The following is a 15360-nucleotide window of genomic DNA, read 5'->3' as shown; positions in this document are numbered from 1 at the left end:
GTAAATGATATATCTCTATATCTCTACCTACCTACCTACCCAACCATCCATCATCCATCATCTATCTATCTATCTATCTATCTATCTATCTATCTATCTATCTATCTATCTATCTGTCTATCTATCTACCTTGCTGTGAGCCGCCCCGAGTCTACGGAGAGGGGCGGCATAGAAATCTAATAAATAGATAGATAGATAGATAGATAGATAGATAGATAGATAGATAGATAGATAGATAGATAAATAAAATCTACCTACCTACCTATCTAAATATCTAAATATCTAAATATCTGTATCTGTATCTCTCTCCGTCCATCCATCCATCTAAATATCCAAATATCCGTTAGGTGAAGACTACCAATATATCAGGGGTGTCAAACTCCAAACCCACAGGCTGAATCTGGTCCTTGCGGTGTTTAGATCTGGCCTGTGGGCCTGGGCTGGAAACAGCAAAGGTTTACCAGCCCATGGTGCCTCTTGCTAGCAAAAATGGAGCTCTGTTTTTGCTGCAGGTGGCTGTCTGGGCTGAAAATGGGTCATGGGAGGCCCCGCACCTCCTATTATCCATTTTCACTAGCAGAGGGCTAGCAAAACAAACCAAAAACAAAACAAAAGGAGAAATGTTTCTCCTTTTGCATTTGAGCATGCATGAAGGGGCAGGAAAGGAGACAGGGAAAAAGGAAAGACAAAGGGAAATAAAGGAAAGATGGGAAGAGAGCAAGGAAGGAAAAGTAAGGAAAGAGGGGAGGGAAGAAAAAAGAATGAAGAAGGAAAGAGAAGGAAGGAGGGAAGGAAGGAAGGAAGGAAGGAGATTATAATGAGGAAGAATGTTAGGGAAGTCTTGCCTTAGCACATGGCCACCACCTGTGCCCCCAACAAGAGTTCTGTGTCATACACACCATGATCACACACCATGACCATGGCCATGACCCCACGACCCTCGAAGTTAAACACAACTCTGATGCGGTCCCCAATGAAATTGGGTTTGACACTCCTGCAGAATATAATACAAGTATACAATATGAATACCCCAAAAAATACATTGATTCATATGTCACCTGTCTATCTTTTTTCTTTTGATGCAGGCCGAGATGTCTGGTGTCCCAGACCAAGTGAGCAATTGTGTAAGGCCTGATTTGCGTATTTCTCCAAGCAACAGCCAGAGTTGTACCGCGTACAGAGTGGATAGACAAATGTCTTACGGATTCCTGTTTCCTCCGCGTAAGCTGATGTGTGGGACGCCTGGTCAATTTTTATATATTCTTGGCATAAAAATCAAGAGCAAGAGAAATATCAAATTTGATATTTCTCAAATTGGGAGCCAAGCAGCAAGCTCGGAGGACAACCCTCTGCCTAAATCCACAACCTGAGCTATAAATAATTCTCCGCAATTTCCAATTCCAATTTTTCCAATGCAAAATAGATGTTGAACACAAAGAGAATGTGTTTCTTTTGCTTGCATTGTTTTTGAGAGTTAACATGCCAATTCCATGTTACTTGGGTCAAGGAGGCAGGGAGTAGCAATAGCATTTAGACTTATATACCGCTTCATAGTGCTTTTACAGCCTATTGCCCCCAACAATCTGGCTTCAACTTAAGTGTCTTTGGCCCAGATGGTTTCTTCACATGCTGAAACCTCTAATCAAAGTTGATAGGGGGACTGAAAGCTAAACTATTATGATGAACGATTGAGCAGAGTTGGGTTCCTAAGGGTTCTATAGAACCCTTAGTAACTTGGCGGCCTGAGTCACTGGAACTTGCAGCAACCCAGGCCTGCCACGACCCTGAGCCAGTTCTCTTGGCAGCACCATAGGTGATACCGTCTTGTTTTTCGCTTCTGTGCATGTGCAGAGGTTTTTTTAAAAAAAATACTGTGCATGCTTGCGTGCAGCGAAGGGCTACCAATTTTTTTACTACCACACTATGGGTGTGGCTTATGCATTTTCTTTCAACATCTTTCAGTGCAAATTGGGTGCTCTGGGGTAGCGCTCCATTTTTACTACCGCACTGCGTTCCCCCCCCCCCCAGTCCGGGCAATAGCCCACCCCTGTTTGCGTGGCACATTCCTGAGTGAACCGACAGTAGCAGAATCTGGAACCTGCTCTTGATGCCTAGTCTAGCAAAGAGAAGGACCAGAAATGATAAGATAGCAATCTTCTAATACTTAAGGGGCTGTCACAGAGAACTGGTGGTCAGCCTATTCTCCCAAGCACCAAAAGACAGGACAAAAAGTAATGGGTGGAGGTCATGACAGCTGTCAGCCTGGATAGCTTCAAGGCAGGATTAGACAGATTCATGGGTGCCAAGTGTATCAGTGGTTATTGAAACGGATGTCCATGTGCCGCCTCTATGTTGGTTGAGGCAGGCAGGATTCCCTTGAGTACCATTTGTTGGGGGTCGAGGGAAAGGGAGGGTCGTGCCTTCTCTTTCTGCTCAAGATCCCCATGTACAATTTGGTGGGCCACTGTGTGACACAGAATGCTGGACTCGATGGGCTTTGGCCTGATTCAGCAGGGCTTTTTTTATGTTCTTATGTTCTAAGATCTCCAAGCCAGTGGTGGGTTGCTCCTGGTTTGGAACTAGTAGCCCTGGCAGTGGGAGATTCCGCCCACCCACCCAGGATGCTCCACTCACCTGCCCAGGATGCTCCGCCCACCCACCCAGGACATTCCGCTCACCTGCTTGAGATGCTTCTGCGCATGCAGAGAACCGTCGCACACTTGCACAAGCATGCACACATACCAGTAGCAAAGTTATTTACAACCCACCACTGTCCAAGCCCTCTTCCAACCCAATTATTCTATGTTCTTCTAAGAATATGATCTCCACCAGTCCTTGGTTACTATCTAGAACTAGTCTTTGCATGAATCCTGAAGTTTACCAGTAGTAATTAATTCTGGCATGTCATAAAAACATCTTAATATATTTTTTTTAATTTTCAGAACTCAGTTCCTCGGTAGAAACAAAATATGATGCTTTCATGATAACAAATGTCATTCCTATGTACCCTGCTTTCAAAAGTAAGTACATGGTTTTCGAATGATTGAGGCAGAAGGGTGTGCAGATGTTGGTGAATAAATAAAAATAGTTCTAAATTTTGCTTTGGAGAAGCCAAGAACTTGTGTTACACCCCGATGAATGTTCAATTACGGTAGATTATTTTCAAACAACAGTGGAATCACAGAACTGGGTAGCCAGCCAAACGGCTATTTCTATTAGAATATATTTTCTCTCTTCTCTTCCCTTCCCTTCCCTTCTCTTCTCTTCCCTTCTTTTATTTATTTATTTATTTATTTATTTATTTATTTATGTGTCAAACAAGTATAGTATTATAGTACATATTAACATAACATAAGTAGAACGTAGTAATAGAAAGGATAATAAGACAGTACGACAGGGACATTAGGCACATCAGTGCACTTATGCACGCCCCTTACATACCTCTTAGAAAAGGGGAGAGGTCAATTGTAGATAATGTAAGGTTGAAGATTTTGGGGTTGCTAGCCTCTGCCAACAACAGAGTCAGGTAATGAGTTCCAGGCGGTGACAACGATATTGCTGAAATCGTATTTTCTGCAGTCAAGTTTTGAGCGATTTACATTCAGTTTGTATCGATTACGTGCTCTTGTGTTGTTGTTGTTAAAGGTGAAGTAGTCACTGACAGGGAGTACATTATGGTGTATGATTTTATGAATCATTTTTCTCTTTTCTTCCTTTCCCTTCCCTCTTCCCTCTCCTCTTTGCCTCTCTTCTCCTCCCCTCCCATTCCATTCTGTTCTATTCTATTCTCTTAGTTCCTTAAAATATAAGGAGGCTGAAAGGCATTATCTACCTAATTTAAATGACTGAAAGTATAATCACAAAGAGATTACAGGCATGTCACATATTGTCCAACTTTTATTTTAATTTTTTTGGGATATGTGTTTTGTTGTTTGTGTTTTGTGTTTTACAAATAAAGTTTTATTTTTAATTAAAAATAATAATAATTAAGAAAATGAGAAGCCAGTACCATCATTGTTAGTATAGGTAATGTAATACTGCTCCAGCTCAACTGCTTTTGTATGAGAAGAACAATGTGATATTTGTTCAGTCTGCACAGCAGTGCCAGCCACTGAAGGGCTCTTAGTTCTTTTGTTCATACTCCTCTGTTTGTTGTGAGTAAATCCCTGTCTTTAATATTAGGCCTAATTTTGAATACATAGCTAATATTTTGTGGCAGAAACATAGAAGCATAGAAGACTGACGGCAGAAAAAAACCTCATGGTCCATCTAGTCTGCCCTTATACTATTTCCTGTATTTTATCTTACAATGGATATATGTTTATCCCAGGCATGTTTAAATTCAGTTACTGTGGATTTACCAACCACGTGTGCTGGAAGTTTGTTCCAAGGATCTACTACTCTTTCAGTGAAATAATATTTTCTCACGTTGCTTTTGATCTTTCCCCCAACTAACTTCAGATTGTGTCCCCTTGTTCTTGTGTTCACTTTCCTATTAAAAACACTTCCCTCCTGAACCTTATTTAACCCTTTAACATATTTAAATGTTTCGATCATGTCCCCCTTTTCCTTCTGTCCTCCAGACTCTATAGATTGAGTTCATGAAGTCTTTCCTGATACGTTTTATGCTTAAGACCTTCCACCATTCTTGTAGCCCGTCTTTGGACCCGTTCAATTTTGTCAATATCTTTTTGTAGGTGAGGTCTCCAGAACTGAACACAGTACTCCAAATGTGGTCTCACCAGCGCTCTATATAAGGGGATCACAATCTCCCTCTTCCTGCTTGTTATACCTCTAGCTATGCAGCCAAGCATCCTACTTGCTTTTCCTACCGCCCGACCACACTGCTCACCCATTTTGAGACTGTCAGAAATCACTACCCATAAATCCTTCTCTTCTGAAGTTTTTGCTAACACAGAACAGTTTTACAACTGTTACAACTCTAATGTGCAAGCTCCACTACAGTAGTAAATTAAGGACTGCTAGTAAAGTCCCATGATGACTTGCAATTTACAATACACCAATTTACTCTGGTCCCAGACTGTAATCCTCATGAATCGGGGATTATCTGTAACAGAGTTTGTTCTTCATTTTATATATTTTATTCAATATTTTAATTGAAAAAGGTGCTTTTCAGAAAGCAGCGTACTTCTCAAGAAGAATTAATGAAGCTTCTTGGATGAGAAGTGATTGTTTTTGAGGGGAAAAGCCAAGAAAATCTGACTGCCTTTTGTAAAAATACCTTCCGGACTTTGAGAATCGCCATAGACATTAAGGTCCTTCATTCTATAACAGAAGCCTTAAGTCCTCGTTTCAATTCTAGTTACTTGATAGACTTTAGCTTCTGTCCATCCTCAAAGTCAGTGATTCTCAGCTGGGCATTGGGACCCCTTTGGGGGTCGAACGACCATTTCACAGGGGTCGCCTAAGACAAAAAGCAAATTTCCCATGGTGTTAGGAACTAAAGCTTATATTCTGGCACCTTGGAACATATTTTTACAATCCGACCAATCAGGCGTTGACAGTGGGGGTGTCCCTCTGACCTTCCTGCCAATCAGCTTAAAATTCTGTTGGGAGAAGTGGCGCTAGACTTATGGTTGGGGGTCACCACAACACAAGGAAGGGGTGTCAACAGACTCAAGCTCAACCCGGATAAGACGGAGTGGCTGTGGGTTTTGCCTCCCAAGGACAATCCCATCTGTCCGCCCATTACCCTGGGGGGGGGATTACTGACCCCCTCAGAGAGGGTCCGCAACTTGGGCGTCCTGCTCGATCCACAGCTCACATTAGAGAACCATCTTTCAGCTGTGGCGAGGGGGGCGTTTGCCCAGGTCCGCCTGGTGCACCAGTTGCGGCCCTATCTGGACCGGGACTCATTGCTCACAGTCACTCATGCCCTCATCACCTCGAGGTTCGACTACTGTAATGCTCTCTACATGGGGCTACCTTTGAAAAGTGTTCGGAAACTTCAGATCGTGCAGAATGCAGCTGCGAGAGCAGTCATGGGCCTACCCAGGTATGCCCATGTTTCACCATCACTCCGCAGTCTGCATTGGCTGCCAATCAGTTTCCGGTCACAATTCAAAGTGTTGGTTATGACCTTTAAAGCCCTTCATGGCACTGGACCAGAATATCTCCGAGACCGCCTCCTGCCGCACGAATCCCAGCGACCGATTAGGTCCCACAGAGTGGGTCTTCTCCGGGTCCCGTCAACTAAACAATGTCGGTTGGCGGGCCCCAGGGGGAGAGCCTTCTCTGTGGCGGCACCGACTCTCGGGAACCAACTCCCCCCGGAGATCAGAACTGCCCCTACTCTTCCTGCCTTCCGTAAACTCCTCAAAACCCACCTTTGCCGTCAGGCATGGGGAAACTAAACATCTTCCCCTGGGCACGTTGAATTTATATATGGTATGCTTGTATGTGTGTATGTTAGTATAGAGGTTTTTCTTAAATTTATAATATTTTAATTAAATTGGATTATGTATTGGATTGTCTTTTCACTTGTTGTGAGCCGCCCCGAGTTTTCGGAGAGGGGCGGCATACAAATCCAAATAATAAATAATAAATAAATAAATAAATAAATTAGAAAGGTTGAGAACCACTGCTCTTAAGTGCTATCATGAATGGTATTTATTTATTAATTAGATTTCTATGCCGCCCTTTTCCTAAGACTCAGGGCAGCTCACAACAGGTTTGCTGTAGTTCCCATTGATTAAACAACATCGTCTGATAGGACTAGGGAAGTGAACCTTCCTCTGTCCGAGTGCCTATCCCCTGGGAAAGTATCCCACCCCCCTGCAGAGATCCTATGATCCCTACCCTGGGCTCATTGAAATGGACTTGAAGGCATGGTGGTCTTGCTCGGTGGGTGGCAGGCCTTTTATGGACTATGTATATTAGGATGAATGTTTTGTGGACTTTCCAGATGTTCTTTCAGGGTTTTTTTACACAATGTTTTTATTGGTGTAAGCTGCCTGGCATTGTTATGGAGTTATGGTGTGTGAGTGAATTTATAAATCTGATAAAATAAAAGTGTGGGCTTATTACTAGTATTTCTATGTCCTTCTGCACGTCTGTGAGTGGCAATGTAAGGTCTTAGAAACATAGAAACATAGAAGATTGACCTCAGAAAAAAGACCTCATGGTCCATCTAAGTCTGCCCTTATACTATTTCCTGTATTTTATCTTACAATGGATATACAGTATGTTTATTCCAGGCATGTTTAAATTCATTTACTGTGGATTTACCAACCACGTCTGCCAGAAGTTTGTTCCAAGGATCTACTACTCTTTCAGTCAAATAATATTTTCTCATGTTGCTTCTGATCTTTCCCCCTACTAACTTCAGATTGTGCCCCCTTGTTCTGTGTTCACTTTCCTATTAAAAACACTTCCCTCCTTAACCTTATTTAATCCTTTAACATATTTAAATGTTTCGATCATGTCCCCCCTTTTCCTTCTGTCCTCCAGACTATACAGATTGAGTTCATGAAGTCTTTCCTGATAAGTTTTATGCTTAAGACTTTCCACCATTTTTGTAGCCCATCTTTGGACCCGTTCAATTTTATCAATATCTTTTTGTAGATGAGGTCTCCAGAACTGAACACAGTATTCCAAATGCGCTCTATACAGCGGGATCACAATCTCTCTCTTCCTGCTTGTTATACCTCTAGCTATGCAGCCAAGCATTCCAAGTCTTTACGCAGAGAATAGTGTGTGTGTGTGTGGGGGGGGTGTGTGTGTTGTGATTTAACGCTTCTCTGATGGTTTTTAGGATAATCTTTTTTGCCTTTTTTTTGTTTTTGTACATCTACAGAGGTCTGGAATTATTTCCAGAGGATTTTGGTGAAGAGATACGCCATTGAACGGAACGGAGTCAACGTGATTAGTGGACCGATCTTTGACTATGACTTCGATGGTTTGCATGACACCCCAGACAAAATCAAACTGTAAGGATCCACTACTATTAAACAAGCATACGTAAGATAAAAATGAATAATCACTAAAGAGAAAGGAAAAGAAATATATAAATAACAGCTAACCCAGAAGGACAAAGAAGCGATGGCTACAAACTAATCAAGGAGAGAAGCAACCTAAACTGAGGAGAATTTGAAATGTTTTTGAATATTAGTAGCTTGGGTTGGTGGTTATAAAACGAGGGTTGCCCAGAAAGTAATGCACTACATTTATCAACAATGAGCACAATGAAATTTACACACAAGAAAGAATGATGTTTCTTCTACACTCCCTATTTTTCCATGTAATCTCTGTCCCGTTCTACGGTCTTCCTCTAGCAAGACACAAGGGTGTGTATGCCCTGTCGGTACCACTTCTTTTTCTGGTCACAAAGACTTGGAAATTTGCAGAACCGTCTTCTAATGGCCTCACCCTCTCTGCCCAGCGACTAACCGTACTTCTGTTGATTGTGGGTTCTCCATAAACTGTACGCAAATGTTTGTGAATGTTCCCAACAGTTTCTTTCTCTGCAGTGAGAAATTCAATGACGACACGCTGCTTGTAACATACATCACTTACGCCATTTCGAAACACTGCTGCAGCTACGCTATCTGTCTGTAGAAACACAAAATTTACACACACGTTCCTGACAATTCAAATAATGTACAGTGGTACCTCTACTTAAGAATGCCTCTACTTAAGAACTTTTTTAGATAAGAGCCAGGTGTTCAAGATTTTTTGCCTCTTCTTAAGAACCATTTTATACTTAAGAACCCGAGCCCGGAAAAATTTCCCAGGAAATTTGAGAACTGCACAAAGGCCCGGCCAGTTTCCTGCCATTCCCCCTTTAATCCCGGCCATCTCGGGCTTTTCTGGGCTGCCAGAGGAGCCTTTCTGTGACGCTTAAGGAAGCTTTGGTAGTCCAGAGCGAACAAAGCGTTTTCCTTTCTCTGGACGCTTGGAGAGGGAGTAAGCCTCTGCCAGCGCCCAGAGAAAAGAAACGCTCCCTTTGCTCTGGATAGACTGAGTCCCATTGGGATTGGGCAGCATAGAAGTCAAATTGATAAATAAATAATAAATCATTAAAAACTCCCACCTCTCACTTCCCATGGCAGTAGCAATGCAATCAAACCAGACATTTGGTAAATTTAGAGAGGAAAACATAAATTTCAAAGTTCACCCAGCCTGTTCAAGATTTCTTTTTTTTCGAAAGGGAAAAATAATTTTCTGAATTAAGAGTACCTACGCTTTTCTCAAAATTGGCTAAATCAGGCATGTCTGAAATCCAGTCTTTTATATTTGAAATTATTGGCATTGGAAACAAATTTTAATACAACCCAGATCATTCATCTATCTGGCCCAACTTTGTCAGTACTAACTGGCAACTCCTCTCCATGAGTTGTAATCCATGCTACAGAATGTTTGGCTAGGAGACTGCAATTTCTTTTGTATCTGTTCCTAGACCCTGTGATTTATCCAGGAACGTTATCTGGCTAAATGCCCTCAAACCAAGCCTTTTGGTGGGTTGGATAAATGAATCCAAAATCACTCTGCTTGATTTACCTGCTACTTTAGAAAGGATATTGAAGTGTTTGTTACAATAGTTGTGTGTTAATATTTTTTTTCTATTTTCTCCTTGTAAATGTTTTTTAAACACACTTTATAGATATTAAATGTTCTGTCGGGCTCTCTGGTAGACTCCTTCCAAAAATTCACAGGTAAAAATTTCAGACACACACACGTTTGAAAATTCAAAACAATGTTCTTTATAATGAAAATTCACTTAAACTAAGCCCTCTTTTGGTATAGCGAAGAGCACTCGTCTCCAAACAACCTGGTAATTTGTACAAGTCCCTTATCAGTTCTGTGATACTTAGCTTGCAGCTGTGAGGCAATTCACAGTCCTTCTTCTTTCACAAAGTGAAACACACTTTGCTCTGGTTTAGTTTCAAAGCGGGGAAAAATCAGCACACAAAAAGTCAAAGTCAGTAAAGCAGTCACGAAACACAACGATCAGATAATCCTCCACAATGGCCAAACCCACAGGTTGCTATTTACAGCAGCCTCACTAATTACCACAGCCCCACCCAACCACAGGTGGCCTCATTTTCTTTGATAATAATCTCTCAGTTGTTGCTGCCTATGCATCGCTCTCCGCATGCGTGGCTGTATCATTAACTCTTGTTCTGAATCCAAGGAGGAGCTAGATAATTGATCTCCTTCTGAGCTGTCTGCCACACTCTCCTCCTCCCTGTCACTCATGTCTTCTTGGTCAGAGGAGCCTTCATCATCAGATTCCACCGGGGGGGGGGGGCAAAACAGGCCTGCAGCATGTGGATATCTCCCCCACATCCACAGTCCTTGGGGCAGGAGCTGGGCCAGAGCTAACCACAACATTAAAGAGTAATTTTTTAACAAATAACAGATTAACAGAGTTGGAAGGAACCTTGTAGGTCATCTAGTTCAGCCCTCTGCTCAAGCAGGAGATCCTACACCACTTCTGAGAAATTGCAGTCCTATCTCTTCTTGAAAATCTCAAGTGATGAAACTCCCACAACTTCCGAAGGGAAGCTGTTCCATTGGTGTCACTGTCAAAAAGTTCCTCCTTATTTCTAGGTGAAACCCCTCCTTGATCAATTTCCATCCATTATTCCTTGTTGGCCTTCAGGTGCTTTGGAATATAGCTTGACCCCCTCCTTTCTGTGGGGCTATTTTGTCCCTCTCATTATGACCTGCTAGGTAAGGAATTTTTTTGTCCAAAAAGACATAGAAACATAGAAGACTGACGACAGAAAAAGACCTCCTAGTCCATCTAATCTGCCTTTATACTATTTCCTGTATTTTATCTTAGGATGGATCTATGTTTATCCCAGGCATGTTTAAATTCAGTTATTGTGGATTTACCAACCACGTCTGCTGGAAGTTTGTTCCAAGGATCTACTACTCTTTCAGTAAAATAAAATTTTCTCATGTTGCTTTTGATCTTTCCCCCAACTAACTTCAGATTGTGTCCCCTTGTTCTTGTGTTCACTTTCCTATTAAAAACACTTCCCTTCTGAACCTTATTTAACCCCTTAACATATTTAAATGTCCAGACTATACAGATTGAGTTCATGAAGTCTTTCCTGGTATGTTTTATGCTTAAGACTTTCCACCATTCTTGTAGCCCGTCTTTGGACCCGTTCAATTTTGTCAATATCTTTCTGTAGGTGAGGGCTCCAGAACTGAACACAGTATTCCAAATGTGGTCACCAGCGCTCTATATAAGGGGATCACAATCTCCCTCTTCCTGCTTGTTATACCTCTAGCTATGCAGCCAACATCCTACTTGCTTTTCCTACCGCCCGACCACACTGCTCACCCATTTTGAGACTGTCAGAAATCACTACCCCTAAATCCTTCTCTTCTGAAGTTTTTGCTAACACAGAACTGCCAATACAATACTCAGATTGAGGATTCCTTTCCCCCGGTTGAATTAATTGATTTTAGGCGTGCCCAAACTTGACTATTTACAACGTATGTATGCCAATTCCCAGAATTCCCCAGGCAGCAATGCATTGCTACCTGGGGAATTCCGAGAGTCGAAGTCCCTAAGTCTTAAAGTTGCTATGTTTGGACACTCCTGATTGATTTAAAACTAAAAAAAAATCAGTGGTACATCATTTTCTCAGAACTTGTGCTGCCTTATAGAATCCTTTATTGGCCAAGCATGATTGGACACACAAGGAATTTGTCATTGGTGCATATGCACTCAGTGTACATAAAAGTTACATTTGTCAAGAATCATGAGTTACAACACTTAGTGATTGTCATAGGGTACAAATAAGCAATCAGGAACCAATCAATATTAATATAAATTGTAAGGATACAAGCAACAAATTACAGTCATACAGTCAAAAGAGCCGAGGTGGCGCAGCAGGTAGAGTGCTGTAGAGCAGGCCACTGAAGTTGGCTGATAGATCTGCAGGTCAGCGGTTCAAATCTCATCATGGGCTCAAGGTTGACTCAGCCTTCCATCCTCCGATGTGGGTAAAATGAGGACCCGGATTGTGGGGCAATAGGCTGGCTCTGTTAAAAAGTGCTATTGCTAACATGTTGTAAGCCGCCCTGGGTCTAAGGAGAAGGGTGGCATAAAAAATTGAATGAATGAATGAATGAATAAATAAATAAATAAATAAGTGGGAGGAGATGGGTGATGGGGACCATGAGAAGACTAATAGTAATGCAGTCGTAGTGAATAGTTTGAGAGTGGTGAGGGAATCTCCCTTAAGACACATTTGTAAAAAGATCAAAAATCTTTATCTTCTAGGTATGTGGAAGGAAGTTCGATCCCGGTTCCAACTCATTACTATAGCATCATCACAAGTTGTTTAGACTTCACTCAGCCTGCTGACAAGTGTGACGGACCTCTTTCAGTTTTGGCCTATATTTTCCCCCATAGGCCTGACAATGATGAAAGCTGCAATGTAAGTTCCAACTTATTCCCGTTGACTTGTGCTTGGCACCAAAGTGCCAACATCTGACCCAATGTCTTCAAAAGGTTTTTTTTTAACCATGTTAAACAGTTCTATGCCGCCAGGCTTGGGGTTATTAGATTCTAGCCCCCTGACTGATTAATGCTATGTATGTTTGTGGTCTTAGTGGTGTTGGGGTTGGCTTCAGGCCAGCTCCTGTGGCTGCTGATTTTGATGCAGATGAGTGGGAGCTGTCTGTTCACAGAAGACCTGTCTGGCTGGAGGCCGAATCAGACAGTGAACCAGAAGGAGAGACAGGGAGAGAAATGGAGCAGGAAGGGACTGGAGAGACAGAGAGGGGAATGGAGTCAGTTACATCTCCAGCCAGCATTTCATCTGAATCAGAAAGGGAAAAGTTAATGAACAATCCTATTATGAATGCTTGGGTGCGGAGAATGCTGGGAAGACAAGAGCAGCTGCGCAAATGCAGAAACAAATGATATGTCACAGGTGATTAGAATTAATAACGCTGCTGCAATCTTGAAAAAGGGGAGGGTTGGAGAGACCTGTGTGGGAGTCTATTGTTCGGCTTTGAAGAAAGTTTGATGAATTGTGATTTGCTGTTTGCTGTGGATTTCTGGACATTCTAACATTCCAGTTGTGAGTTATTTCTGGCTGACGTAAGCCTGAAAGGCTCCTGCACTGACTGGAGTAATTAACTCTGACCTATTGACTTCTTGGCATACAAATCTAATAAATTATTATTCTTAAACTAGCATTGCTCTGAAACTCCATGGTTTGCAGTTTTCTGAATATAAAAAACAACCCTGGCTTTATTTTTCCAAGTCTGCGTGTGTGTATTTGATTTATTACTTTGTTCCTGGGTGGCTCGAGGCCAGGCAGAACAAGTAGGAATGCCTGATTTTTAATAATTGGGGATTTTAGATTAAGTGGATTTAGGACATGGTATTATATTGTTTTCTTTTATATGCTGTAAGCTGCCTCGAGTCCTCAGAGAGGGGCAACCTATAAATCCAATCATTAAATATTATTTTTAAAAAAGTTTTTTTTCCCCTTTCCAGAATTCTTCTGAAGATGAATCCCGGTGGGTCGAAGAGCTCTTGAAAATGCACACGGCGAGAGTACGGGATATCGAACAACTTACCGGCTTAGACTTCTATCGGAAGACCAGTCGAAACTATTCAGAAATCCTATCTTTAAAAACATACTTGCATACATTTGAAAGTGAAATTTAACTTTCTCCTAAAATTCAGCCCACCCATCCTCTCATGAAGTGCTGTATATTTTTATATTATATTTATTAATTTGAAACAGGACATTAAAATTATTAGTGTATTTTTAATCTTGCAACAAATCTTTAAAAATATTAAATCGGTGTCTGTTGTGTTTTGAATCTTTAATGTAAAACATATGTTTTTGGTCTTTTTTTTTTTTTTTAAGAGCTCCTGATGTGCAGCAGCTTTAAAAAGAGTCTCTTGGTTCAAAGCTTCTTCAAACGGCACAGAAGAATCACTTAACTTTGGTTGAGGAAATGTAACTTTTATCGCATTCCCTTGTGCCATGCTTTTTTTTTTTAGTCCTGTATTGTGTATTATATATGTAAAATGACAATGATTGTTAACTATGTGATAGACATATTTAAGCTTCATAGAGAATACAAACTTAAATATAATAAAACCACACATTTAGGGGTTTCTTTATTTGATGTTCCTTTCGCAATGGCAAACTATTTCCCACTGTGTTTTCAGGTTGATCCTTTGTAGACAAGTATGTGTTCTGTCGGGGCTCTCTGGCAGACTCCTCCCAAAAATTCACAGATATAAATTTCAGACACACACACACGTTTGAAAATTCAAAACAATGTTCTTTATAATGAAAAGTCACTTAAACTAAGCCCTCTTTTGGTATAGCAAAGAGCACTCGTCTCCAAACAAACTGGTAATTTGTACAAGTCCCTTATCAGTTCTGTGATACTTAGCTTGCAGCTGTGAGGCAATTCACAGTCCTTCTTCTTTCACAAAGTGAAACACACTTTGCTCTGGGTTAGTTTCAAAGCGGGGGAAAATCAGCACACAACAGGTCAAAGTCAGTAAAGCAGTCACGAAACACCACGATCAGATAATCCTCCACAATGGCCAAACCCACAGGCTGCTATTTATAGCAGCCTCACTAATGACCACAGCCCCACCCAACCACAGGTGGCCTCATTTTCTTTGATAATAATCTCTCAGTTGTTGCTGCCTATGCATCGCTCTCCGCATGCCTGGCTGTATCATTAGCTCTTGTTCTGAATCCAAGGAGGAGCTAGATAATTGATCTCCTTCTGAGCTGTCTGCCACACTCTCCTCCTCCCTGTCACTCATGTCTTCTTGGTCAGAGGAGCCTTCATCAGCAGATTCCACCGGGGGGGGGGGGCAAAACAGGCCTGCAGCATGTGGATGTCTCCCCCACATCCACAGTCCTTGGGGCAGGAGCTGGGCCACAGCTAACCACAACAGTATGGTATAATTTACGGAATGCCCCCTTTCAAATGATACTGATTTTCAAACCTAGCAGCTGAATAGAGGTACTCACCAACTTACAACTGCAATTGAACCTGGAATTACAGTTGTAAGCCATGTTGGTTGTTAAGCAAGTTACCACATGATCACGATCAATTTTATGATTTTTTTTGAGCTGTTAATTAATCATTAAAAGAAACCATTATACCCAATCATTTAAAAAACCCAGTACACCCATGTGGGGTGTTTTTTTTTTTTGCTGGAACTGGGAAGTAAATGCTGGTTTCTTACAAGATATACACTGCTCAAAAAAGTAAAGGGAACACTTAAACAACACAATATAACTCCAAGTAAATCAAACTTCTGTGAAATCAAACTGTCCATATATATATATGTTTTCGTAGATTTTCACGAGTACAGGTATGACG

General features: G+C 41.5%; 1 protein-coding gene across 3 annotated transcripts in view; it reads left to right on the top strand.

The window, feature by feature from the left end:
* Nucleotides 1–14125, top strand: part of ENPP2 (ectonucleotide pyrophosphatase/phosphodiesterase 2) — a 119799-nt gene extending 105674 nt beyond the window's left edge. For all 3 annotated transcript variants that reach the window (XM_070748236.1, XM_070748237.1, XM_070748235.1), the window contains 5 exons: nt 1086–1221; nt 2943–3020; nt 7817–7949; nt 12266–12422; nt 13493–14125. In XM_070748236.1, the coding sequence (XP_070604337.1) occupies nt 1086–1221; nt 2943–3020; nt 7817–7949; nt 12266–12422; nt 13493–13666 (678 nt within the window). In that variant the 3' untranslated portion in view covers nt 13667–14125. The remainder of the gene's footprint in view (nt 1–1085; nt 1222–2942; nt 3021–7816; nt 7950–12265; nt 12423–13492) is intronic.
* Nucleotides 14126–15360: the final 1235 nt, after the last annotated feature.

Source organism: Erythrolamprus reginae, chromosome 3 (genome assembly GCF_031021105.1).
Source record: "Erythrolamprus reginae isolate rEryReg1 chromosome 3, rEryReg1.hap1, whole genome shotgun sequence".
Lineage (NCBI taxonomy): Eukaryota > Metazoa > Chordata > Lepidosauria > Squamata > Dipsadidae > Erythrolamprus > Erythrolamprus reginae.
Note: the sequence above shows the minus strand (reverse complement) of the source record. Positions and strands in the feature narration are given on the sequence as shown.